The sequence below is a fragment of the Cynocephalus volans genome, chromosome 10, assembly GCF_027409185.1.
Source record: "Cynocephalus volans isolate mCynVol1 chromosome 10, mCynVol1.pri, whole genome shotgun sequence".
In the NCBI taxonomy this organism is placed as follows: Eukaryota; Metazoa; Chordata; class Mammalia; order Dermoptera; family Cynocephalidae; genus Cynocephalus; species Cynocephalus volans.
In genome coordinates, this window is record NC_084469.1 from 23,642,579 (window position 1) to 23,670,143 (window position 27,565).

General features: G+C 45.4%; 2 protein-coding genes across 2 annotated transcripts in view; both read right to left on the reverse strand.

Annotated features, from left to right (window-relative positions):
- Positions 1 to 1,452: 1,452 nt before the first annotated feature.
- Positions 1,453 to 5,143, reverse strand: CDK5R1 (cyclin dependent kinase 5 regulatory subunit 1). The gene has a single exon (XM_063111765.1). It carries the CDS (start codon positions 5,141 to 5,143, stop codon positions 4,220 to 4,222), a length of 924 nt encoding a protein of 307 aa, XP_062967835.1. The 3' UTR covers positions 1,453 to 4,219.
- Positions 5,144 to 9,625: 4,482 nt separating this feature from the next.
- The window catches only part of PSMD11 (proteasome 26S subunit, non-ATPase 11), a 31,017-nt gene continuing 13,077 nt past the window's right edge, over positions 9,626 to 27,565 (reverse strand). The window contains exons 4-14 of the mRNA XM_063112318.1: positions 25,787 to 25,858; positions 25,481 to 25,538; positions 22,461 to 22,655; positions 16,982 to 17,126; positions 16,134 to 16,194; positions 14,322 to 14,384; positions 12,662 to 12,787; positions 12,114 to 12,149; positions 11,794 to 11,845; positions 11,366 to 11,508; positions 9,626 to 11,246 (exon numbers count right to left, since the gene is read on the reverse strand). Coding sequence (XP_062968388.1) covers positions 11,366 to 11,508; positions 11,794 to 11,845; positions 12,114 to 12,149; positions 12,662 to 12,787; positions 14,322 to 14,384; positions 16,134 to 16,194; positions 16,982 to 17,126; positions 22,461 to 22,655; positions 25,481 to 25,538; positions 25,787 to 25,858 — 951 coding nt within the window. The 3' untranslated portion in view covers positions 9,626 to 11,246. The remainder of the gene's footprint in view (positions 11,247 to 11,365; positions 11,509 to 11,793; positions 11,846 to 12,113; positions 12,150 to 12,661; positions 12,788 to 14,321; positions 14,385 to 16,133; positions 16,195 to 16,981; positions 17,127 to 22,460; positions 22,656 to 25,480; positions 25,539 to 25,786; positions 25,859 to 27,565) is intronic.

Here is a 27,565-nt window from a genome sequence, read left to right on the forward strand (position 1 = left end):
GGTTGGTGCATATATTCCTATTTTCCATTAAATTAACTTTATTTCTAAAGCATATTGATTTATTATCAAGAGCAATAAAGCATTAAATCTTATTTTTAAAGGTGTTCTGCTTATCTGTCGTTGAAAACTATAATTGTGAAATTTTAGCTTATATAAAGTCAATTGTTGTCCCAGAGGAGGAAGGGAGAACTGAGCACAAATAATGTAAAATGGAGGATAATTTGCCTGAGACTTTTGAACAAAAATATTAAATGGTGGGCGAGAAGGAAGCTTTGGGGAAGAAGAGTGACGAGGGGAGGGAGAAGGCAGTGGACTAGATCCACACCCTGCCCTTCCTGTGCTCTAGAGTCCAGCGCTCACAGCACTGGGGTCAGGGAACATGTTTATTGTGATAAAAAGCGTGTATGTAAGAAGGAAAGGCTCAGATTCCTGCAGCAGCAACTTGGAGACAGGGCAGGCAGCCTGAATGAAAGGGGGCCAGTCAGCCTCTCCCTAAGGTGGGGGGCTGGGGAAGTGGGGGGGCTGGGGAATGAGGGCAGGGAGCAGCTGGGGCGGGGGAGGGTGCTGCAGGCAAAGAAGGTGAGACCCTGGGTGGCGAAGGGCCCCCCAGCACCAGAGAGCCCTGCTGCTGCAGGTGCTTACCAGTCACCAGTCATTAACAGGAAAGAACAGCAGCGGCTTCTGTGACTCAGACCAAGGGAGCCTCCTTGAGAAAAGTGAGTGGCCCTGATGACAAGGCCAATAGCTCCCAAGCTACAACTTGAGCACAGGAAAGTCTTCCCTGGTGCCCAGGGGCAGCTCCAGACCACAGGTGTGCAGGGACTGGGAAGGCCGAGTCCCCACCACCCTCCCACTGAGGCTGGGGCTGGTGGTCAGGACTGGGCAGAGACCACCGGCGATACAGCCGGTAGGAGGACCCCACCCTTGCCACGATTACAGGTTGGGGTCCCACTTCTCTGGGAGCCCCAGGGCTGAATTCCTCTCTTGAGCATGAAGCTACACTGGTGGGTTGGCCCCCATAAGCAGCAGTCCACCCTTGCTGGCCTGGAGGCCTCTGGGCAGTGAGTGCTGAGTAGAACCAGGCCTGGGGACACATGGGAGCAGCAACCATGGAGCCAAGCGTGAACATATGGGGTCTAAGGCCCGGTGCGCCAGGAGGGCCCACTCAGCCAGTCTTAGCCAGGCCACGCTTGAGCCTGACCCTCCTTGGCTGGAGGTTCCAGTCATCCAGCTCCACCAGGGGCGCCCCACCCCAGCTGCTAAACCAAAGCTGACTTAACCTGTGCTGCTTTTTTAATCACCTTAGTGTGTTAAGACCCTTTCCCTGAACTCTTCCCCTCCCCCATAACACAAATCCAGTTATGTTCCAAGTGCATGAATCATGCATTAAAGAGGCCCCCCAGCTTGCTCTCAAATGACGGGCCCACAAAAAGAGGTCTATGTAACGGATGGTCAGTGCATTTTATTGAATCAGCACAGTACAAAAATAAATAAAAATAAGGGAAGGGGAATTAAATTACAGCCAAACTGAGCTTCATGACTTTGTCAGATTATAAACCACACATACTCACAAACACACTACACATACATACAAAATGAGACAAATATAAATTAATATTAACAGTACCCACAGTTTGGTCAAAGAATAGCTACAGAAGAAATTGCACTAAAAAACCAACATACATCACACATGTGTAATTAGCAGTTTCAAATATACAGCTATGAATAATTCCGAGTGAAAAAAAATGGCACATTTTCTTTTCATTGCAAGTTTAACAACTGTTGGAACAAAACTAAGTTCTAATAACTGCATGGAAAGAATATATCAACCCTTCAGGTTTATGAGAAAAAGAGAAAAACCAAATCCTGAACTATTATTATTCCTGTGGCTTGTTCTGTGCATGGGTGTAATTTTCACAGCCATCTGTTCTAAGATTATTTTTCGTAAGACACAAAATGCTCCTGGTTTGCATGCACAATATCACTGTAAAAGCAACAATTAAAGAATAAAGGGGGTTTTTTTGTAGGTTAGTTTTTTTTTTTAAATTGTTCTAAAAGTAGTCTTCATAGCAGCATGTCAAATGAGTTCGTTGCTTGCACACTCAAGTATATCAGTTGTTCCTTTACACAATACTGATGACCAGTGCAAGTAGACAGGAGAACACAGCAGGCTTCACATTGATGGAACTAGAGGATTGTCTCCTTAGTTCCCAATCACTCCTGAAATGTGCACCTCCTCCAAAAACTAAAAAAATAAATATGGAGAAAGAGAAAGAAACACACAAAACTGGAATCCCCAGGTGCAACTTAACTGCACAATTCCAGGCCAGGTTCAGCCAGCTGAGTGTGTGACTTCGAATATGTGCCCTCCTCCTGAGACTTGGCATCCGATCTTCCCTCCTCCGTGTCACCAGGGGCCTCCCACCTCAGGTCGCACGTGGCAGCAGGATCCGAAGACAGGCTGTGTGGAAACTCCAGCAGAGAAGAGACACTGCGGTCAAGTCTGTGCCCCAGCCACAGGTTCCTTCCAGCTCTGCATCGACTATCTGACAGTCCCAGGAATGGCTCAGCGCAAGCATGGCGGCACAGCCGAGCAGATGCTCTCGGGCCCGGGGAAGTCCCCCTTCCCCTTCTCTGGGAACGCCGCAGGTCACCAGGTTCTGCTCCAGACCTCTTAAGTGCGGACCTCAATTTCACAGCTTTCTCTTTTTACGTGAATTTCAGTAGTGCTTGTGCTGAAATCGGCAGCCACCTAGAATCTAATCCTATGTGAAATGACCCTGCCTCCCCCAGACCAGCCCCACCATGCCAGCACTCCCTGAGGGACTGGGACTGGAGGAGAGAATCCTCTGCAGTGTCTTCATGTTGGTCTTTGTTCCCCAAAGTTGGAGTGGTGGCCATGGAGGAAGACTCACTCCCTTCTCTTGGTCCTCTCCCAAGTCCCAAGCCACTAATCTGGGAGAATTAGGAAAAAAAATGGTAAAGTACACGTCATGTGTTTTTACAGCCACTAGGGTAAGGGGGGAAACCAAAACCAGCAGCTGCAAAAGATCGGTCGTAGAATCAGCAGGCTTCCAAAGCAATCAGGAGTCACACTCCCCATCTTGTAATTGTCTCCAAGATGCAGCTGTCTCACTGGGCCTTGCAGGACAAGGTTTCCTCTCCAGAAGAAACTGAACTACTTGAAAACAGCTTTAAATTAACAGGGGTGGGGGTGAGGATAGGCCATTACCACATCACCCCAATCCCTGACATCATCTTGCCCCCAGCTCTGCAGGACAAATGTCATGTGCACCAGCAAGAGGCCCTAGCCCTCAGGTGGGCACCAGCTCAGTCTCAAGCATGGCATCCCCTACCTGCCCAGAGGGCAGGCTATTCCTAATGGGCACCTGTGGCTGTCCTAGCATTTGCCACAGGGTGATGGAGCTGCATTATTCAAATGAAAAATTCACCCAGGAAAGGAACTGTCCCCAGCTTCACCCCACCTTTAGCTGGGACCCAAAATGAGAGAACATAATGAGTCAAGCCAGCCCATGAGCCAACACTACCAACACTGCGGGGAGCAGCAGACAAAGGGTTAGGGGGACAAGTTCCATTTCTCCACTAAAGGAAAGCCTTTCTCCCTAAAAAAAGAGAAAAGCAAACCAGGGCCGTGCATGGTCAAATGACTGGGCACAATCTTTCCTCAAGACAGGCTGTGCCTTGCCTCCACCGAAGATGTCCCTGGGCAGCAGGGACCTTGCCTCACAACTCCACTCGTGGCTCAGACAGGGCGGTCAGCTCTAGGAGCCTCTGGGAGAATGAATGACCCGAAACAGGAGCCAGGAAAGGACTTCTAACCAGAAACCCCGGTTCCCTCCTGGGCCCACCAACCAGAGGCCATTCTCCAGCTGCCATCCAGGAAGCAGCAGGCAGCCTTGCCCACCCTGGATCCAGCAAGGGCATGGGTGGCAGAGGAAGGTCAGTTCTTGAGTCCCCCAAAGTAAGAGAGTGGCCTGGGTGGCTCTGAACACATCTTCTGGGTTTTGCACAGGTTCGGGAGTTCAAAAGTGCCCAGAGTTATTGGCAGGGCTGGAAAAAAACCCAAGGAGGGAACACGGGAAGGGAGAGGCCCTTGGTGGCTTTGCTAGACACATACTGTACACAAAACTCTGATTTGTTTCATATTAAATTTTTAAAAATGAATTGAATCCTTGAACCATGCCACGGGCTTCGGGGCTCACCGGTCGAGCCCTAAGAGGAGCCGCTTCTTGTCCTCCTGGCCACTCTCGTTCTTCAGGTCAGAGAACACCTGGGTGAAGTAGTGTGGGTCGGCATTGATCTGCAGCATCTTGGAGCTCATGAGGTTGATGACAGAGAGGCAACGGTCCCAAAAGGCCTCCTTGCAGCTCTCCACCAGGAAGGGCTTGAGTGGATAGGAGATCTCGTTGCCCATGTAGGAATAGGAGAGGTACAGGCAGGTCAGGAGGACCGCCTGGAGCTCGTGGTCTGAGCCCACCTCGGAGGAGATAACATCCCTGCAGAGCATGTAGAGGAAGACCACGTTGGCTGGCGTGATGAAGCCCTGGTCCTGCCAGCCCTGCAGAAGCAGCGAGCGGTCCACGCTGCGCAGCCACAGCACGGGGTCCGTGGGGGACAGGTGCTTCAGGCGGTAGCACCGGCGGCAGAGAAACTCGCCCAGGCAGCGCAGCAGCTCGCTGGTGGATGCCTGGACGATGACCCGTTTGGGCGTCCCTGCGGAGGTGATGGCAGGGTGCGGGGCCTTCTTGACGGAGGAGGAGACGCCGGCCTGGGAGCCCGAGAGCTGGCTGGCCGGGGGTGCGGGCGGCTGGGCCGGTGGGGGCTGGGCGAACGTGGACAGGTTGGCGCACGACAGCGACTTCTTCAGGTTCTCATTGTTGAGGTGCGTGATGTTGTTCTGGTAGCTGCTGTTGGGCTGCACCTTCTTGGAGTTCTTCTTCTTGGCCGACACGGCCACGATCCTCTTCCAAGGCAGCACGGAGATGATGGAGTGCCGCTTCAGGTTCTTGTCCTTGGCGTTCTTGCTGTTCTGCACGGCCGTGTAGTGGCCCACCGTGGCCGCGCCATCCTCAAACAGCGTGGCCTTCCGGTAGCTGGGGGACAGGGACAGCACCGTGCCCATGGTGCCGCTGCGCGCCGGGCGGGGGCCCGCGCCCCTGCGCGCCCAGCCTGCCGGCCGGAGGGAAAAGGCGGCTCACGAGCCTGCGGGGCCCCGGGGGAGAGGCGGGGGCGCTCGGGGCGCGTGCTGCCCCTCCGGATCTGCGTGGAAAACAAGATGGTTCTCAGCACCAGGCGGGGCTCCGCGCCGCGCCCCTCCGCCCGCGCCCCCGCGCCGCAGCCTCGCCGCCTCCACTGCAGCACCCCCGCGCGCCGCCGCCGTTGCGGTCCGGAGGCGCAGCCGGGAGGGGCCCAGGCGCCGGCGGAGGCGGCCGGGGACTCCCGCCTCGACCCCGCGCGTCTTCCCGACCCCAGCCCCGGCTCCCCGGAGCGGCGAACGGCCGCCCAGCGCCGGCTTACCCGGCAGGCGGCGGCTCCTGCGCTCCGCGTCCTCCGCAATGCGCGCCGCGGCCGGGCCGCCGCGGTCCCTGCGCTCGGCGGGGCTCGCGCTCGGCGGCGGCGGCGGCGGCGGCTCCGGAGCTTCTGTCCAAGGTTCTGCAGGCGCCGCGGCCCCGCCCCCCGCTCGGCCGCCCTCGCCTCCGCCGCCGCGCTCGCGCTCGCGCTCGCGCTCCCGCCCCAAGCGCGCACCTCAGCGGCCTCCCTCTCGGGCGCGCGCGCAGCTCTGGAGGGGGAGCCTTGGCCCGAGCGGCGCACAGTGCGGGTGGACGAGGCGGCGAGCGGGAGACGTCCCTACTCGCCGCGCTCCATCCAGGAGCCGCACACGGGCGGCGGCGGCGGCGGCGGGTACAGCCGCGCCAGCCCCGCCCCGCCCCTGGGTGCCGCCCGCCGCGCGCTCCTCGCCGCCGCCCAGCAGCAGCCCGGCCGCGTGAGCTTCCCGGGAGCCCGCGCAGCCGAGTTCGGCTGGGGTGGGGAGGGGAAGATGGGGCGCGCCGCGGGGCGGGGCCGAGGCCGACCCCGCCCAGACACGTGCTGCCTTTGTTCCCGCCGCGGCGCCCGCAGCTGCCGGCCGCGTCCCCGCCCTGGTAACGCGCGGGCCGCCTGGGCTGAGGCTGCCGCCTGGGCCGCATGAAGAACCCTCCACCTTCTATTGAACACCCTCGACCCCGGGGAAAGCAGACAAGGAGCTCGGGGAATAAAGCCCTTTCCTGAGGCCACCAGAGTGCTACGCGCATCCCGAGTGAACAGCCCCCTGCTTTAGAGCCTTCCCCTCTGGGGCCAACGTTCCCTCAGTCTTGGTACATGTCCGCGGCCCGGGTACGTCTCAGAAATCCTGGCCAGAGAGCGTGGCAGTTCTGGGCCACTGCACAGCTACTGGCTTCTCCACACCACACCTGGGACAGCACCCTGGGGCTCCTGGCTCGCAGATGCCCCGGACACGGGTCACTCCTGAGGCCCGTCACAAATACGACCTTGAAGTTTCCACTCACCCTCTTATCAGTTGTGTTCTAACCGAAGCAACTGCTCCTCCAACCAGCCTCTGACCCTCTGATTCAAATGTTTTTCATTCTAAATATATATAATTTGAAAATTCGATGCCAGTAAAATTGAGTACATTCTGGTTCTGAATAAGAGTTGTTCCTCTCAGACATGAATCCAGATTCTTCGTAAAGGCCACTTGTTTATTCTTTTATTTTAGTTTGGTTCTGGGGATTGATTCAAGTCTGACCAAAAACCTGGGAAAACAGGAGACAAACCATTTCTTAATCCAGATTATCATCTCTGAACCTAGAAAGGAGGAAACTAGCACTGCTGATGAGGATAATCCCCAATTCCCTTACCGCTCCAGCATACTAGCCTGTCAACTTGTGCCAGTTCTGCCAACTCCCCTGGGGGTACCGAAAAGGAACCTGGTATCACGCAGAAGAGTGCTGCTATCAAGTCAGAAAGTGCTAGAATTTGTTTATGTACCACCCAGAGACTTCTGTCAATAGTGGTAATTCAGAGCTTTAGGGACGGACCTTGGTGACCACAGAGTGGAAAATGCATTGTTCTGCACCCAGAAGGCTACTTCTTCCAGCCCTTCAGAGCATTCACAGCAACTGTTACGGTAACTTAGAAGAGGAAGGCAGGCTCTTAGGTCAATGTGTCCCCTCCCTCCTTGTGAATGTTCCTCATTTTACAACCCTACCTGCTCTTCAACCGGAAGTGTCCTCAACCCTCCTTCCCCTCACAGTAAGAAGCTCAAAGAAGTAACCTCTGGGTCCTTCAGACTGCCTGGCCCAATGTCTCTCTTCCTGAGACAAAGCTGAACCCCAGCCTCTTTTCCTCCAGCACCTAGTGGAGGCCCAGCTCCCGATTCTGTTCCATGTCCACATTGCCTTTTCTATGTCTCAAGCCCCCTTCAAATGCTAGTGTTCAGGTGAAATGCTCTCTATTTCCCAAAATATGCCCAGATTTCTAAGCCTGTAACCCACCCCTCAGAAAAACCTGGGTTTACTCTGTTACCTGTAATTCTGAATTTCAATTCTAGCTATTACAATTCATGGTGGGCAGTACCAAGCTCCACCTCACCCCATCCTGCTTCCCAAACCAAAGCAGCACACGTTTGCACTTTCCTAGCCTACCATGCTCCAGCGCCCTCGTCTTTGTCCAGCCAGCCGTTCCCTAGCACCTTAAAAAGTTCTCCGCAGAACTACCCCACGCTAGTCAAAGGCAGTAATGTTTGCAACTGAGCATGAGTGGGATGCACCAGCCCACTTGCTGCTGTGACTGAGAGAAGGGGTTGTCAGGAACCCATACCCATCCAGGCCAAGCCTGTCATGCCTGTTTCAAGCCACCACCCAGCTCCTTTGCTCACTCAACCCACCACCACCACCCAACCACCAACTCCCATCACTGCTCCAACTGGGAAGCAAGGAAGACAGGGCAATAATTCTGGCAGAATCAAGGACCCAGAAGGCAGAGCTCTTTTCTTCCCAGTCACCTTGATCAGAGAACTGCAGGAAAGATCTCCAAATCTCACATCCATCAATCATTCTACTAATCCCACAGCCTATCTCTGTCTGAAGAGCCAGCCTGTTTGTTGGCTGCCGTCCTGGGCTGGCTAGAATGTCCAAGCATCAGTGGAGTCTGCTCCTCTGCATGCCCCACTTCCCATACCATCCTGAGGATGGGAGGCCAAAGGCTGCAGCCAGCTACAGCTTCCATAAAGGGTTCCAAATAGAGCCAGCTGAATCCTGGCTGCTGAGGAAGTCTGCTTTGTTCTTTCAGGGATCACAGAGCAGCATCTAGTGGCCTTTCTGGGCAGCACATATTACATAATTCTAGCACACAGCACAGCAACCAGAGCCAGCTGCCTGGGCCTCTGCTCCCAACACCAGCAGTGTCTCATTAACACACAAGAAAGTCTTGGCACCATGAAGGCTGGTGCCCAAAAGGGATCCTTGGTGAGAGCCTGGGCCCGCCCATGGGCCAGCTGACCCTCTCTGCTCTACCTAGTCTCAGCTTATGTGAGGCCTGGGAGTGGAAGCAGTGGCACAGCTGGTTCTGGAGGTCTAGAGCAGCGCTGTCCAAGTACAGTGGGAGCCACAAATACAAGCCACATAGGTAATTTAATATTTCCTAGTAGCAACATTAAAACATTAAAAAGAAACAGGTGATTTTAATAAAATTTTATTTAAACCAACATATCCCAAATATTTCACATATATAAAAGTTATGAAGCTATTTTACGTTCCTTTTTTCATACTAAGCCTTTGAGGTGTGGTATGTGTTTACACTCGTAGCTCATCAGTTTGCTGTAGCCACGTTGCAAGGGCACTCGCCAGCTGCACATGGCTAGTGGCTCCATATTGGATAGCGCAGGTCTAGAGGAAGTCATCAGACTAAAACTACAAAGGGAACTGAGCAAAACTGCCCTAGGTTTGGGAAACTCCTCCCCTCTGCTCTAGTACTAGATCTCTGGAATATTTTTTAAAGGTCCTTTATAGAAGAAAAACTCCTTAAAGTACAGAGAAACAATATTAAAACTGAGAACAGCTGAACTGCCCAGACTGAAGAGCTGGTGGGCCCCCACTGGCCCCAGAACCCCTTTGAAAAACCATTCCTGGGATCTGATAGTAGTATGAAAATCACTGCTTTTGAAAATTCCAGAAGAAAACCAAACTGCAACTGAATGTCAGGAGTCCCCAGGCACTTGCTCTCCCATTACTTCACAGGACCCTCACATCACAATCACCTACCGAGGAGGGATCATCCTCACGGAGTAAACAGGCTCAGAGGATCTTGGCCTAGACCTGCATGTCCTCACTGGACTAAGTTGCCTTGGGAAAACATATACCTGAACTCCACTTCCAATTTCAGAACTCACAGACCAACTTTCTTGCCCAAGGTCCTCCAAATTTGCACCCCAAATTTGGGTCAGGACTCCCATTAAGCAAATGAGGTAATACACCTTTGACCAGTCTAAAGGAACAGGCTTATTGTTGGGCTAAACAGAGCTGTTTGGACTTGCTCAGAAGCCCTCCAGCACTCAAGAAAGGACACCTTTTGAAAAAAAAATTATTTTTATTGGAACTCATCTGAACATCAGATATACCTGGTGTTGGTTAGCAAGAACCGTTTGTACATTTGATATTGATGGTGCCAAAACCAAAACAGTGACTGGACATGATGGGGAGAGAAGATGTTAAGAACAAAAACCTGATTTTGGAGAAGAAAATAAAAGCCAGTCAGATTCAGTGAAGATGCAAAACCTTGTACAACAAAATCCTTTTACAAAATATAAATTTATTACGAAAACCTGGAAGGATAATCTGAGAAAGGTAAAGAAAGAGAAAAGAAGGCCAGCAGGAAGGAGGCAGGAAAAGGGGGAGAGGAAAAAGAGAAAAGACAAAGAGGAGATGAGAGAAGAAAACATAGTTAAGTACAACAAAGGTGCAGAAGCTTACCTGCCCAAATGGCATTAAAGCCTTGCTATTGTAATCGCACCAGAAAACAAAGCATGCTGAAATACAGTGCTCTACCTCCCATCCATCCAAGTTCTAAGAGGTAAATAAGGAAGCTCCCTTGGAAGGGGACATGAGGTTGCTCAAAAACTCAAAAAGGAAAATTTAAAAAAAAAAAAAAAAAACCCACAGTCTCATTTCCAATGTTCACTGTTTAGAAAAGGAATAAATCCATCTGACAGCAGGAGAGAAGTGGGAGAGGGAGAGAAGCTGATGGATTTCAGAAAGCCCAACTCCTCTGGAGGGAGGAGGAAGGGAGACGTGATGGTCTCCTGGTTGACAGAAGGGAAAGAGGGGAAGAAGAGAGTATGGGGGGGGAGGTGAGAAGGGAGAGGCGGGGAGAGGAGGAGAGAGGAAAGGAGAGGAGCAATTAAAACACTGACGTCTAATCTAGTTTACTGTGTTAAAAAAAAGCCACATGCACAGCAGGCCCCCTGGGGGCTAAGGGCCCACACTGCTCCCCGTGTGGCCGTGGTGGACACTAGCTCCTGGCTTTGTCCCCATTCGTTCACACATCAGAGTGGAGCCGTGCAGGTGCTGCAGGTGCTGCTGCTGCTGCTGCTGCTTCTGCTGCTGTGGTGGCGGCGGCGGGACCTTCGGCTAGTTTGCTGGAGCCAATGTTGGGAGGAGGGAAGGGTGGACAGGCCATATGGCAAGGGAAAGAACACCAAAATGCCTCATTTCAAATAAAAAAGAAAACAGCAGTCTACACACAGTTGTTTGTTTTGGTTCAGTACAAACAGAATAAAAAGTCATTGCTTTTGATGGTCAGCAAACACCCAATTCTGAAGAGGAGAGGTGACACCCAGCAGGTAGATTAGGACCCCCAGTGGCTGGCGGGGTGCCTGGCTTTGCGGCCCTCTCCCAGGAGGCAGAGAGCACAGCTTTAGGTAGTGTAAGCCTTTTTCCTTTTATTTAGAATAATCTTTTTTTTTCCTTTTTCTTTTTTTTAAGCAATTTCCCCACTCCCAAGTTGGGCCAGTAAAGATTACATGAAAACTGGCACACCTATCGGCTGGAATACAGATGCACCAAATGAGGATTTAAAAACTTTCCGAGCGAAAAGTAGAACAAAAAGAAAAAAGAATCTCCTAGCATTTTCCCCCAAGGTTTCACTCTCCCGCCACACACACTCTCCAAAGGACCGCTACAGATCCAACTCTGCAAGAGAAGACAGAGCAGTGTCAATCAGGAAGCCGTGAGGACACCAGGAGGAGCTTTCAGTCTCGACAGGCAAAAGTCAGCACTGCCTGGCCCTGGGTCCGGGGGCCAGCACTCACCTATGTCAGTTTCTTGGCTTTGTTGTACAGAGAATCCACTACTTTACTCATGTTCTGAATTGTTTCCAGAGCAGCTTCATAAGTTTTATCTACTGGGGGTTCATCAAAAATAATCAGGACACCCTCCCCCTGGTCCAAAATCCCTGCAGGAAACACAAGGGCAACCCAGGTGAAAAAAAGAGATTAGACACAAAAGCATTTGTGAAGCAGCCCGCTCCCTAGCTGCCTCACTTTCTCCAGAAAAGAAGAGAAATAGAACTGGTTTCCCTGTTCCATTTGCAAGTTTATTAAACACTCATATGGGGAAGAGGGGCAAGGATTCCAGGGAACCATCAGGAGAAAGAAATAGAACATCTTCTTTAAAGATAAACCTCTTCAACCATCTTGTCTCCACCACCAGCCCCCTTGCCTGTGTGACTGTCACTCACCATGAAATTTCTTGTCAAGAATCATCTGTGATAATTTTCTTTCCACATCAGCCTAAAATCAAAGCACATGATTAAAGGGACCAGTATCCACTAGTCAGAGATCACCCTGCCATGAAAGCTTTATAGAAAGGGTCTTAGGACAAACGAATTAAAAACAAAACAGCAACAATGCATCTCTAGCTCTGAGCCCATGTTCCCCATTCTCCACTGAGAAGTCTGGAAGCTTTCTAATAAGGTCCACTAGGTGCAAATAAATGCCAGCCCCTCTGCACCACCTTTTCTCCCATCCCTACCCCCACGACTGCCTCAGGACTCCTTACCTTGGAGAGTTTGATGAGACTAGATATGTGTTCAATCTAAAAGGAAAGGCAGAGAGACATCAACACTGAAGTTTTAATTTTGCCTCCAATATGAGAAAGGGGGATGGTGAAGGTGGGGGGTGGGGGGTTGCTATATCTCTTGAAATCCTGCTGAACATCTCTATAGGGCAAGATTCTCCTTGGCCATGCTTAAGTCTCTTGTACTCTGTCCATCTGTCTGCCCTTCATCACTACACACACAATAAGCACACTCCTCTCCAAAACACCCAATATGGAAAACATTTACCACATACATAGTGACTACAAAAGCAAGGGGGAGCCTGCACTTAGGACACAAGCAGGGTGCAATCTCACAAGCCTCTACCCCACAGCATCCTTCTCTCCGCAACTCTTGTTCCCTATCAAGAGAAGCCCAAGCTCCTGATAGCCTCTTGCCCACCAGGCACACCCTTGGAAGCAAGTTCCTATTTTGGACAGGAGTGGGAAGGGAGGAAATATAATAAGGATGCCTAGTCAGAAACAGCTAGAGTCCCCAGGAAGGTTCTTACCTGTACTCGGGAAAAAGGCTCAATGACTCGGATCAGATTCTGTTCCAGTAAGTTGTCGTACAACTTGGCCAAGTGTGTGCTGATGATTGGGTCATCCCGGAGCTCTGCCCGGTAATCTGTCAGGGCCTGCCAAAAGATCCAGTCACAGAGATTGGCACAGAGAAGCACTTCGAAGTCATGCTACTCCTAGGTTCCTAAGTAGTCTGCTGGCCCTTATAACTTCATGGTTGAATGAAATTCTAGAAGATTTGGGGAGATAAAATAAAACCCATGACAGATAACAGAAGAAAAAGAACATCAAGAACTGTATGGTGAAGCCACAGTAGGCACCATCTTTCTGTCCAAAAGCCTCACATCAACAGCTCAAAACACATAAGACCCAAAAGCAACTCAGCTTGCGAGCCAAATTACCTACACAAGCATTTCCCAGCATGTGTTCCACCAAACAGGGTCTTCACGGGGACGGGTGGGGAGAATACTGAGTTTAATTAATGGGAAATACTGAATTCCACAACTAGCTGTTGGGAGTTTTAAGAAGAATATCAGTATAGTATGGCTCTGTAATTAAAAATACCTTTCTAATTTTGTTTCGAATATCTGATCACAGAACCCTTTTTCCAAGGAACCACGCAGAATCGAAGTATTCCATCAAACATCCCAAACACTGCAATAAAATGATCTAGACTGTTTACTCATTTATGTGATTTATTTATCTTTAGTAATGGTCTCAATATCCTAGCCTCATGTCAGTTGTGCCATGACATATTAAAGGAAGCATGTAAATCATGCCAAGTGAGGAACAACAGGAATTGATAACAACCCTCCAGAAAGATGATGAGTCTTGAGAACAAAGCCACACAGTCAAGTCTCCATCCACACTAAGTTTTTCTTTCTGGATCTAGGTTTTGCTTTTATTAAGTTGATTATTATATCCAGACTAAGAAGAGGGAAGTTCAGAAAAGAATATACAAGTCTTACCCTAAGGCTTAGACAAGTTTTTCTCCTTTTTTGAAACTTCCCAAACCATGAGCAAAAGGCATAGGAGTCAAAGAAGCCAGAACATCATCCTGGAGAACTTTCTTTCAGTCCAAATATCACATCAAGCCTTCTCTTTTGTCCAGAGAAGCAGACCTGGCATTTCTGGAGCTGAAGGAATATTGTGCTGTGTAGAACAAGCACTAGGCTTGGAGTCAAACCCTGACACTTAGCTGTGTGACTTTGGCCATCCTCCTGAATCCCTGTTCCCTCAACCATAAAATGGAGATAATATAGGACAGTCGTGGAAAGTCAAAATGAAAAAAGGAAGACAGAAAGAAGTTTTTGAAACTCAAAGATATTGTATGAGGGTACTTCAAAAAGTTCACAAAAAGATTTATATTATCTTCTAATTCTGTTTTTCCACAAACTTTTTAAGGTATCCTCCTATATAAATAATATATATAATTTATACCATCAATTCAACAAGTTGCATTGCACAAAAGTGCTTAACTATTTCCTGGTTTTGATACTGTACTGGCTAACGTGTACGTGGGATCACGGAACTATCTTTACAACTCCTTGTAAAACTATAATTATTTTTTAAAGTTTTTTTTTTTTTTTTTTAAGTACTTAAATGTCCCTCTCCTCTACCCATTCCCTACCAACCCAATACCATGCTCACCTTTTCAAAATCTGCCAGTGATCTGTTCTTGCTAGCCTGAGCCACGCATTTTAATGCTTCTGTCTGAGAATAAAGAGACAAATCATGAAAGTGATCTATTCTGCACACTCACATCGACCCAAAAAGTCTCATTAGCAGTTTTCTCTGTCCACATGACTTCTGCTACAGGGAAGAACCCGCCCCACCATCTTTCTTCTTCAGAGGCCTGAGAGGAAAAGCTAGAAGTATACCAATGTAGGCCAACCAGTTTCCCTCTGAAATCTGAAGTAACTTAAAAATACTAGAAAACAGAAGGTTTTCCAAAAAAATCCTAATATAGCATTCTCTAAAGATGACAAGCTAATTGGTAAAATGACAAGAGAACTGTGATTTCTTTCCCTTTCCTCTAAGACTTCTTATCTCTCCATACCCACCCAAACTCTTTCCTTAGACCTGATTATACCTGCGCTGTATCAAGATTCATCCTGCTAGGTTTGGTGCAAGGCATTGAACAAGGTCTACTTTCATTAGGGTTGAGGCATCAAAATTCTACAGATTACATGGAATGTTAAAATCCCACAGAGTGATAAAGGTACAATCAATGGTTGAAGGCAACTTCTAACATGGTTACAAACTGCCCAAGCTATCAAGTCTCCACTCAGCAATAAGTCTGCAGCACTGATCCTTCACTCATCAGCCTGACTCCTGCTTGAAAGGTGTCATCAAGGTACAAAGGAAGGAGCTCCTCTTGTATCGGCCTACAAACTTAAAGAAGGATGATGTGTCTTATACAACAGACTAAATGGTACAAAGCTAATCATGAATGTAGTTTGCCTTCAGCATTTGTCCTATAGACAAAACAGATGTCATAATGAGAAAAGCCTGGAACTTAGAGCCAAGTTCAATGTCTGGCTCCACCATTTATTCTACCCGACCTTGTCCTGGACACCTGACCTCTCTGAGCCTATCTCCTAAACTCTAGTTCTAATGAAAGTAGTACAGCTTTCACTACAGTAATAACCAGTATTCTACAGGGCAAAACTAGGAGCTGAGCTAAAACTTTTGCTGATGAAAAGCCAATTAGGGCCACTTAGAGAGAAGGAAGAAATCACCTGTTGTGGCCATTCTTCCAGAGATATAGTGAGATAGCGCATCTGTCTATGGTTTAGAGACAACTGTATTTGAAATCCAGACAGATTACTTTTACTTTACTAGTGATAATCAAGCAAAGTACCGAGAAGGAATGATCCAGACATCTGAGACATCATCTTTACACAGATCACAACTGTTTGCTCTCAGAAGTCACCCTCATACCTACTCAGGCATTAAGTTACCACAAAAAGGGCCTCTTTGTATACCATACTCAAAATTCAAGATATGAATGGAAAGGTACTGATCTGAGAAGCACTTGGGCAAGTCTCAAAACCTAGTTTCTGCATCACGCAATTTCACCTCCCTAAAGCACTTATACACCAGATCCTGACTCGAAGAATCCAAGATTTCACGTTCTGCACTTGTTAAATTTGTAAGTCAGGCTCATGGTAGATAAATCTTCTGGTCAAAGCTAAATGCAGCCTAACTCACCACAAGTGCTACAGTTCAGTTCTGTAAGTCTCTCAGACTATCTGATGTCCCTAAGAGCACCAAATAGTGACTTTCTAGGCCAGGAATTCAACAGTAGAGGAAACACACTGAATGGGATTAAGGGAAGGAAGCAGTGGGGGAGAAGGAAAAGAGTTGGAGACCTGAAAAGCACTTGTTTCACTGAACTTTGTGCCTCTTACAACATGCTGGTCTCAAAGTGAGCAGAACTACAGTCGACGTATTCCTTACCTGCCTCCCTGCATATCGAAGTGCAAGCTTTCCGCTCACCAAAGCCTGGACATCTTCTGGGCTAGAAAAAAACATAGTTCGTCAACTGCTCCAGGATGTTATGCTTCTAAGCACAGGTTTAAGTGAATCTGGTTTTACCAGAATTCCACCGTGAAGACTGCCCACAGAGATAATGAGCCCCAACCCCTAAACCCATGTGCCCCTCAAGTTGGAGAACTAGGTTTTCTCCACTCTGGGCCAACGCTCAGCACTAAAGAGTAGAAAAATTCCAACGTTAAAAAGAAAGCCAAACTGAACCTACCAAAAGCAATAGACCCAATAGACAGGATGATAAGTATAAGTCAAATCCCATTATAATTGGTCTTACTGAAACACAACCCCTGTGTAATCCAAGATTCAAGAGTCCCAGTCAGTATTTCATTTATTCCCAAAAGAATTTGGATAATTTTGTAGACTTCTTTATATGAAGATCTGTCATACTTTTTGTTATCCACTTTTTCAAACCTTTCCTTAACCCTTCCCTCCCCCATTCTAGGTCACCCAGTTGGCTAGTGCCAGTCTGTATAAGTTATTTCCTGATCCTCTGACCTATGCTCAGCACCTATGATGAGAGAGTATCTGAAGGATTCAAGTTCTCCACGAGGGGCTGAGCAGCAGATTTCTAAAATCTGTCCCCCTGATTCTGAAAGACTACCAAGCCACAGTGCTCTGAATACCTTTGATCCTCCCACGCTACCTCAACCAGCCCAAGAAGCTGCAGCTACTGCTACCCAAGACATCTCTGCCATGGCAGACAGACTTAGCTGAAAGACTTGAATTCTTACATTCCAGAGTTAATGTACACCTACGTGTTGAGCATGATTTTGCACAGCAACATGTACTTCAGAGATGTGATGGCCTTGGGGCTATCAATGGAGTCATAACCCTCAAATGCCTCATAGAAGTATGAATACGCAGTTTTCCAGTCCTTCTCCTCTGCTGCGTGAATAATACCTGAGTCATAAAAAGAAAGCAGTAAGAACCATATAAAATAAAAACCATTAAAGATCAGAGCTGGGAAGGGCCTTAGAAATCTACCCAACACATAAACTTATTGATGAGGTCAGAAAAGGATGAAGGACCTGCCCAAAGTCACAGTCAGCTATTGAGATCTGAAATTAGAACCCACGTCTTTGGCCTCCAAGCTCAATGTCGTGTTGTCATATTGCCAATATAAATTCCCAAAGGAGTTACAGCCAACTCAAAGGGAATTCTAAAAACCACATAGTGTACCATCTTTCTCCCATGCTTCTCACCACTATTCTACTCCTGCTATCTGTTGGAGCCACTGGAAAAGGCCATGTTTACCCTCCATGATATCACCTTCACAGGTTAGGGAGTCTACCCGCACATCCCTAGACTGCCTGAATGACCTGTTTTAATAATATCAACTACTGGGGGCTTCCGGTCAAGATGGCGGAATAGACAGTCCCCAGCGTCACTTTCTCCCACAAATCAACCAGTTTACAACTCTAAAAAAGTAACAACAGCCAAGCTGGGGCCACTAGAGCTCAGGGGAAGAGGAGGAGAGACCTACAGAGTTCATGAAGGCAGGAGAAGCCATGATGAGAAAAAGAAAAAACCACCCCAACCGTTTCGTGCCACAGCCGCTTTAAGACTTGGAGCTGCTCAGCGCACGGACCAAGAACTGGCAAAAGCCACACCTGTGCCCTTCAGATGAAGTTGCTTGGAGGCAGCAGCAGAGAAGAAGGACTTGGTGGCCCCCAGGCCAGCAAGACCACTAATAAGGTTCCAATGGACCCACATAGGAGCAAGGAGCCACAACAACTGAAAAAAAGGAGCCACTCAGAGACCGGTGAGTCATTACAAGGGACCGGCGCACAGCCCATCCCATGGGAAGTGTTTGCAGCACAAGCAGTGGGAGAGACAGGCCCACCAGGGGAACAATGGGGCACAGCAAGGACAGCTGATCTGCCTCCCAATCAGCGTAGGACCACTCAGAGGAGACTAATCAGGAATACAGAATTGCAGGGGATGCAGTTTGATGAAAAGACTCAGGCCCAGATCAGAGTTTCTATACAACCCAGGTGCACTGGGTCTCTGGAGAGCCAGAAGTACCTATAAAGTCAACCATTAAAACCTGAGCTCCACAAAAAGCCTTCCCTATGGAATCAGCAGCAAAGCAGCAATTTAGCTAAACCACACAGCTCAAGTACTGATACCCACAAGGAAGTTCCCCCATTTCAGAAGTAAGCAAAGGACAAAAAATTAGTTCTGGCCCAGGCATACCACCAGCGCCTCGGGGCCTGCTCGGGGTCCTGAGGCATGGATCCAGGAACCAGACCACTCCCACCCCACCAGGCACACTGCCAGCACCAACGAGCATGCCAAAAACATCACCTCCATGTGGGTGGCCCACCACAGCCACCACAATAACCACGGCTGCCGCAAAAGCGGCTAGATGCCACAACCACCATGCAGATGGTCCACCAGCCACTGGAGTGCATCGACACAAGGAGTGACCAGCAGAGACCAAAGAAAAGAAGAGGATGTCTCTCTCCACAAAGCCCGTTCTAGAGTGACAGAAGAAGCATTTGCTCCACGATAATATTGGGAGACCTGAACACACCTCTCAGCATTGGACAGATTATCTAGGCAACAAATCAACAGAGTAACCATTACTCTTTCAGAAGGAGAGAAGAAATCTAGGATAATTGGGGGCGGGGGGGCGGGGAGAAGAGCATGGGGAGAGACTGGACAAGGAGCATAAAGAATAAGTACAATTTGTAACAATATATATGCTAGTAATATTGATTCGATCAACATATGTCAACGTTGAATCCCAAAAATATGTATAATCAATTATGATAAAATAAAAACTTTTTCTAAGCTTGACATGTTTATACTTAAGCAGTTTTCATGGGGGAAAAAATTCCAACCTCTTATAATTTCATTTCGAATATTTGTCATTTATAGACACGCTTTTGCCTAGATGCAATCAGTGCATAGATTTCACATAATGCCACATCCATGAACTTAATTGTATGTAGCTAGGTAGTATTTCTTTAGGTTTATTTACCATAGTTTACCTAACCAATCTTCTACTGTTTAGAAGCTGGATTGTTCCCAATGAGCCTAGCATTGACTGAACCTGCTATTACTTCCAAACCTATGCTATCACTTGGAATAACATAAAAATTAGTTCTTTATAGCTTGGGAGGCATCTAAGCCCTAAGATTCTGCACTTCTGTATATTCGCTCTAACTCTTATGAAGACCAAAATATGAAATTACAGACCTCGGCCCCATCCATTTGTTTACCACAGTGCTTTTTAATATCAAGTTACGCATTAAAAAGTATTTAGCACACTAGAGTAAAAGGATGAAGCAGCTTACACGTGGTCCCAAAGGATCAATGTTTTAGCACACCTTTAACCCACTTGTAGCATACCTGTGGTGCATGGCACACCAGCTGGGAACTTCTGACTTAATCATTTATTGAGTGATATGTGACATCCTCCAGTCTTTTACACTACCCAAAAAGCCTCCCACTTTGAAGATGGAGGAATCAGATCCTTTTTCTACCACTGTTCTTAACTATAGAGGCCTGGAGAAAAATCTGCCCTTCTCTGCAGCCAAGAAGAGCCCTCTTAAGAACTCAACAAACTATTAATGCTGCTAAAATAAATGAGTCATATCCCCATTTTCTCATACCTCCCAATACAGAAATAGGAGAGAATAGCCCAAATCCAAAATAAGTCTGGTTTAAAGAAAAAAAAAAAAAAAAGTAAAATAAGGCCCAAGAATTGGTATACTACTTTCCCAAACACATTAGTAAAAAGGGTCCACATGAGCACTATGAATATCATGGTTGGCATGTAAGGTTTACTGTTAAACAAAAAACTAGACTGTCACTAATTCAACACAAAATATTAATAGCCTACCATGTGTGAAAAACTGATGCAGCTACTAAAGAGGAAATAAACATGAATAGGGCCCTCATGGAGCTCACAGTCTGGCTAAAAGATGGTTACTGAAACAGAAACAAGGAGATTAATACCATAAAATGTACAAAAGAATATGCCTTTGGTAGGGAAGTCCAAAAACGAAAAAGGATTACAGAGGGGACACCTGAGATGGATCTAGAAGAATGTGTAGAAGTTTGCCATGGGGACAAAGTAAAAGGGGAGTTCCAAGCAGAGAAGACAAAATATACAAAGGCACGGAAGCTGGAAACAGCATGGAGTACCCAGAGGATATGAAGTCATTTGGTGACTAGGTCTGAAAACCAGAGATGAGTATGAAAGGAGAGGATACCTTCCTTTTGAATGCCATATTAAAGTAAAATTTAGACTGGGAATAATGGAAAACCATTGGAGAATTTTAAGCAAGGAGTTATATGATCAGATTTGTGTTACAGAAAAATGACATTGGGGCCAATAAGGAGTATGGATTGGAGAAAGTGACTAGGGACAGTCAGATCAGTGAAAGACTACTCCAGTGGTCTGGGCCTTAATTAGAGCGGTGGCTTATAGAGTTGGAAAAGAAAGGGCAGATTTAGAGGCAGGATTCAACATGATCTGGTAACTGGATATGATGGGTGAGAAAGAGGAAAGAGTCAAAACTACTTTAAAGACAATAGCTTGAGCAATTAAGTCAATAATGATATTGCTAACTAAGACGGGAAATGCAGAAAGAAACAGCTGGGTAATAAATTTGGTTTTTGATACGCTGAGATTGAGATACCTACGGGATATTTAGGTATGCACATTCACTAAACAGCTGGAAATCTAGATCTAGAATTTAGGAAAGAGGGAAGCTACTGGAGATCTAGATGAGGAGACCATTAGTGTTATGTGGCAGCTAAAGCAACAGGAAGAGTGTGGGATTAGATAGAAAACAAGGAGAACAGGAAGGGAAAAGAACTAAAAAAGCAGCACGGAGGAACACCCACATAGGGGGCAGTCAGAGGAAACGGAAACAACAAAATGTGGCCGCGACTAATTAGTCAAGGAAGGAGAACCAAGAAGAGTATGATGTCAAGGAAGCCTGCGGTGTTCAATAGGGTTGAATTCCCCCAGAAATCAGAGATTATAAGCAAGTTATTGACTTATTCTTTCAAAGAGTCAACGGAGACACCAAAGTAAGGATACTCTTTCACCCTTTTCAAGAATCTTGACAGAAAGGGAAAGACAGCAATTTTAAAAGGAGAAAGGGCTATGGTTTTTCAGCTGGGGCAGTTCAAAGACTGAGAAGATCTGAGTGAAGAATGGAACAAAAAGAGAGGCAGAAAGGTCGTTCCTAAAGGGCAAAAATGGACAGTGATACAAATTTTGTGGAAGAAAGAGAAATAAAGAGAACTCACATAAGAATGGCCTCTATTTCCTTTGAAAAATAGGATACAAGTTCATCTCTTGACCATGAAAGAAGGAAACAGATTTAATAAAGTAGTGGTTTAAGGAAAGTGCCAATATTTGGTTAAAGCTGGGTATTGTGACAAGAGCTTAATATTTACCATCTCACTTAATCCTCACCATAATCCTATGAAGTACAATTAACGTCACCATGTTACAGATGAGCTAACGATAAAGCTAAAGATACATTAAGTAACTTGCCCAAAGTCACACACCTAGGAACTGGCAGATCAAAATGTCAACCTAGGAAAGCCTGATCCTAGATCACAATACCCCTGAGAGGCAAGTAAAGGAGACATTATCTTTAACAGAGGAGAGAGGTAATACCAGCACTTAAACTAGTCTACCGCCTCCAATTACAGTGCTCCTTCAATAATGATGGCTCCAGTAAAAACGCTGCAGAGTACAAGAAAAAGTATTCCACCTGCCAATCCATGGCCTCCTAGCCCCAATATTCACACTCTATCAGAAAGCTACACACTGGATTCAGCTAAAATTGAGGTATCTTTCCTCAGCCCTGATCTGAGGCCCTTTGGAAAAGTCCAAAAGCTTTACAAAGATCTCCAAAAGCTAACAGACTTGAGTTAGGCCAGTCTTAAAGAAAAATGCTACCATTCTGAGTAAGTGACTAACAGGAAAGTTAAGGGAGTCTTTTAAGCCTGAGACTTCTCAAGTGTTTGGCTCTAACAGTCAGGCTGCCTGGTCAAGCACTGATAAGCATATTCTTAATATATTTTAGGCAGTTAATAGGAGGGGTCAGCTGGTTAGAAAGGCAGCCTTCTATTCGGTTTCTTTGGGGAAGCTTGAGCCAAACCAGCCAATTTTATTCTCCAACCTCAACTTCCATTTCTTACACCTGTAAGATAAGATGAGCTCTAAAAAAAACACATTTCAGGAGTAGCTACAAGTGTTACCTGACTGCATGTCCAAGGTGGCCTGCAATTTAGGGGGACAATAGATGGCATTTGCTGTGGTTCGAGCAGAGGTTAAGGCAGCTCGGGCTTTCGGCAGGTTGCTCAGGGCATGGTATGTTTTGCTTTCTAAAAGCTGTACTTCCACCAACAGGGCTTTGTCATCCATCTTTTTCAACTCCCGTAGCAGCTGAGAACCTGGAGAAAGAAAAGATATATACCCCTTTGTTAGCCATAACCTTAGTACTGTAACATCTACTCTTCTACCCTCATAACACTCAGGATAAAGAAACTTGCCTGAACTCAAAAAAAGGTTACCTGCAGACCCCATGCAAGAATTAAACTGTCCATTAATGTACTATCTTCTAAAAGAGAAACACATGTCTTTGAAACTTTCCTCTTCCTAAGGACATCAGAGACAAGAGTCCTATAAGCTTATGCCTAAGATTTAAATACAGTGGGAATGTCTACCCATAAAAGGCTAAAACTAGTTATACAATTCAGACAGGCCCTTGATCTCACTCTCTTCCTGTCCAGCGATTACAAGACTATACGATAAACACTGGGTTGGTGGGAAAAATAAAGAGTTCTGAGTATGTCAATGTTCTCCAAACACACCTTCCCCCCATCTCAGATGAGAATATCAAATCCAAACAGACTTATGCCACATACAAAAATTAACTCAAAACGGATCAAAGACCTAAATGTAAGAGCTAAACCTACAAAATTTCCAGAAGAAAACATAGGAGTAAATCTTTGTGACCTTGGATTAGGCAATGATTTCTTAGTATAACACAAAAATCATAAGCAACAAAAGAAAAAATAGGATTTCATCAAAATTAAAATATACTTCAAAGGACACCATTAAGAAAGTGAAAAAAACAACTTACAGAACAGGAAAAAATATTTGCAAATCATATATTTGGTAAGGGATTTGTATCCAGAATAAAAAATAAAATACTAATAACCCACCTAAAAAATATGCAAAGGATTTGAAGAGTCATTTCTTCAAGGACATACAAATGACCAATAAGTACATGAAAAGATGCTCAACATCATTAGAGAAATGCAAATCAAAACCATAATGAGTTACTATTTCATACACACTAGGATGGTTAAAACAAAAGACAACACTGGTGAGAATGTGGATAACCTGGAACCCTCATAATGCTGCTAGTGAGAAGGTAATGGTGCAGCCACTCTGGAAAACAGCTTGGCAGTTTCTCAAAAAGCTAAACAGTTACCATATGACCCAGCAATTCCACTTCTAGGTATATACCCAAAAGAAAAACATGTTCACATGAAACCTGTTCACAGCAATATTCATAATAGCCAAAAAGTGGAAACAATCCAAATGTCCATCAACCGATGAATGGATAAATAAAATATAACATATCCATACAATGGACTCTTACTCAGCAATAAAAAGGAATGAAGTAATGATACATGCTACAACACGGATAAACTTTGAAAACATGCTAATAAGTGAAAGAAGCCAGTCACAAAAGTCCACATATTATATGTTTCCATTATATGCAATGTCCAGAATAGGCAAATCTACAGAAACACAAAGTAGATTACTGGTTGCCTAGGGCTGGAGATAGGGTAGGGGTGGGGGACTGGGGAATGAGTGAAAAGTTACCGTAGGGAGTTTCTTTCTGGGGTAATGAAAACATTCTGAAATTAGGTAGTGACAATGGTTGCACAATTTAATGAATATACTAAAAACCACTTTAAAAGGGTGAATTTTATGGTATGTGAACAATATCTCATTAAAGCTGTTTTCTTTTTAATGCTATTTGTTTGAACTATATAAAATTGCCATTTTGCACTATAAAAATTGAATATTGGCAATTTTTTTCAACCTGATAGATCATAAAAGCCATGCTCTTCTCTCTGGGGAAAACAGCTTAGAGCTACCCATTAATAAAAAGCAGCAGCTGGGGAAGATTTCAGGGTATATAAAGGCCACATAGGGAAAAGTTTTCAGTTGGCCCTCTCTGACTTCCAAATATATTTGCACCCAATTAATTTCTTGATTTTTAAAATATATTTTAAGTATAATTATAAGCAGATACAGAAAGTCCCTGACTTATGATGCTTTACAATTTACAATGTTTCCACTTTATGATGGTGGGAAAGCAATACACATTCAGTAGAAACTGTACTTTGAGTACCTATATAACCATTCTGTTTTTCACTTTCAGTAGTCAATAAATTATAGGAGATACTCAACACTGTATGATAAAATAGGCTTTCTGTTGGATGATTTTCCCCTACTGTAGGCTGATGTAAATATTCTGAGCACATTTAAGGTAGGCTAGGTTAAGCTATGACATTCGGTAGATCACATGTATCAAATGCATTTTCGATTTACAATTATTTTCAACTTAAATGATGGGTTTATCAGACATAACCCCATTGTAAGTCATGGAGTATCTGTGTAGTAAATGTGATAGCCAATAAAACACTTGCAATTTAAGGAACTAAATATGAAATTTAACAGGGTATTATATGCAAAATGTAGATACACACTACACAAAAATTTGTTATTACAATAGAATGGATTTTACTGCTCTAAATTCGATTTAACTTAAAAACTGACCCATTTATTTATCTAAATTTGACAGATTAACTTTAGTTCATTTCTTTTTTTTTTTAAAGATGACCGGTAAGGGGATCTTAACCCTTGACTTGGTGTTGTCAGCACCACACTCTCCCAAGTGAGCTAAGCAGCCATCCCTTTATAGGGATCCGAACCTGTGGCCCTGGTGTTATCAGCACCACACTGTCCCAAGTGAGCCATGTGCCTGCCCCTAGTTCATTTCTCAGAACTTCCAAACGGTATTTTTCCAGGACAGATTCAATAAATGTAAGCCACTTTAAATCCTTCTTAGAAGTAAGTAGAATATAAATTTTTTTAGAATATAAATTATTAATTGATAATTAATATGAGTAGCCAGGTTTAGAATGCATTCATTTAGTTAGTGAACATGTTGTATTAATTTCTACCAGCTACTTACCCAAATGCAATGCTTCCTGGTACCTCTTGGTATCAAAGTACAAAGACACCAGTCTTGCCTAGGAAAGAGAAAAGGCATTGATTGAAGGAAGGGAGAAAAAAAAAGCCACAGAAAGAAATCAAAGACTGACAGTCATGGCACTGTTAACTTCAACCAGGACAATTCCTGTAAGTAGGACTACTATCAATAATCTTTGGGTGCCTGGATTATTACAAAGATGCTGAAAATACTTTGATCAGGATTATTTACATTCACAGTCTATCTAATGCCTAGAGACCAGAAATCAGTGCTAGTGTAGGTACATACCTCCAAAGCTTGGCGTAAGAAAGTTCTTTTCTCTGATTTTGCCCATTCGATGCACTCTAAACACAGCTCAACCTGCAATAGGGATAGACAGTACACGCAACATTATGTCCTCACATTCTTCCCACAAACCATGCTTTGGAGAACAACTTTATTTCCCTCCTTACATATTACCCATGTTACTCTATTTAGTGTCTCATTCACAGTATTTCAGTGTGTAATGGTTACATTGCAATGGAGAACCAACTTGGCTTTTTACACATAAATATCTTTGTGTTTAGACTGTGTTCTTTTGGAAAAGAGCATCACCTTCAAGACCCCTCTTCTACCTTCCCAGGAGAGACCCAGAACTCCCAATGACATACACAGCCCTGTGAATGTGGAATTTTACAATGGCTTAGGAAATTTTAAGACATAAATTTCCCCCTCAATAGCTGGAAAAAGTAATGGTAATGTGTTGTGAACACTCTGGTAATAAAGGGGAGAAATTCTCAGCCTAAGCACAAATGCCTTGTTCTCAACAGTTGCTTGTAAGACTTGAAAGGTCCAGCTGGTTCTTTTCCTTTCAGATTCTAAGCAGTACAACTAACCAATTCATTGTCACTCTTACAGCAAACATATACAGTAAACTTAGTTTGTACTAAAGGGAGTAAAAAGAAATTAGAATTAGCCTAATATTTAAAAGGGTTTTTAAGGGCCGGCCCTGTGGCTCACTCGGGAGAGTGCGGCGCTGGGAGTGCCAAGGCCGCGGGTTCAGATCCTATATAGGGATGGCCGGTGTGCTCACTGGCTGAGTGTGATGCTGGACTGCACCGTGCCGAGGGTTGCATCCCCTTACCAGTCAAAACAAAAACAAACAAAAAAAGATAAAAGGGCTTTTAAGCTTTATTTAAAGATACTCTGGGGCTGGCTGGGGCTGGCTGGTTAGCTCAGTTGATTAGAGTGCAGCCTTGTAACACCAAGCTCATGGGTTTGGATCTCCATACTGGCCAGCCACCCCACCAAAAAAATTTGTACTTGCCAGCTGTCAAAAATAAATAAAATAAAATTTGTTATTAAAAAAAAAAGGCACTCTGAACCCCCAGTTCTATCTGCCACCCAAGCAGTGATGTAAGGATTTAAAGCAGTGTTCTATGCTAGGTAGTCTAGAATGCCATCAGGTGTACTTGACATATTAGCTTTGACAGAGTACATATTAAATACTACAGATATTATATCACTTATGTTACTGCAAGTTTTGTATTAAGGTTACTAATCAGTGCATAAGATAAGAAAGTGAAATGAGAAACTGAGCTTCCCAGAGAACTGCTAATACAACAGGTTTTTATATAAATACAAAATTCTCTTAAGAGATTCAGTAAGGAGGGTAAGGAGGGAAAACTAAAGGGACATAATCCAAACTGGCAAGATCTTCTGCCTTAAGATCCTAAGTTCAAGTTCAGTAAATAAATTGATGGATGACATTATTTGGAGGATTCACCACTAAGAAATTCAACAAAATATTTACAGTTCCTCATTAGAGCCCCCTGGTGGCCACCTAATCTCTAACTCTAAACTTGACAAACATAAAAATTCTACAAAAATAAGACAGAACCAAAATCTAAAATAAAAACAAGACAATCACAATTTCAGAGTTTTTAATTAGGTCCTGAAAAGCTAAAATCAAAGTAAGATCTCTGATATGAATGGAATAGAAAATATTGTGAATATTTTTAGTAAAGAAAATACAAGAGTCGTTAGTCTTTCATGGTTTGGGGGACTAAGAAATGCCCGTCATAGTTT

Excerpts from the sequence above, each read along its gene's own strand:
- CDK5R1 (XM_063111765.1), bottom strand. The coding sequence starts at position 5,143 with ATGGGCACGGTGCTGTCCCTGTCCCCCAGCTACCGGAAGGCCACGCTG.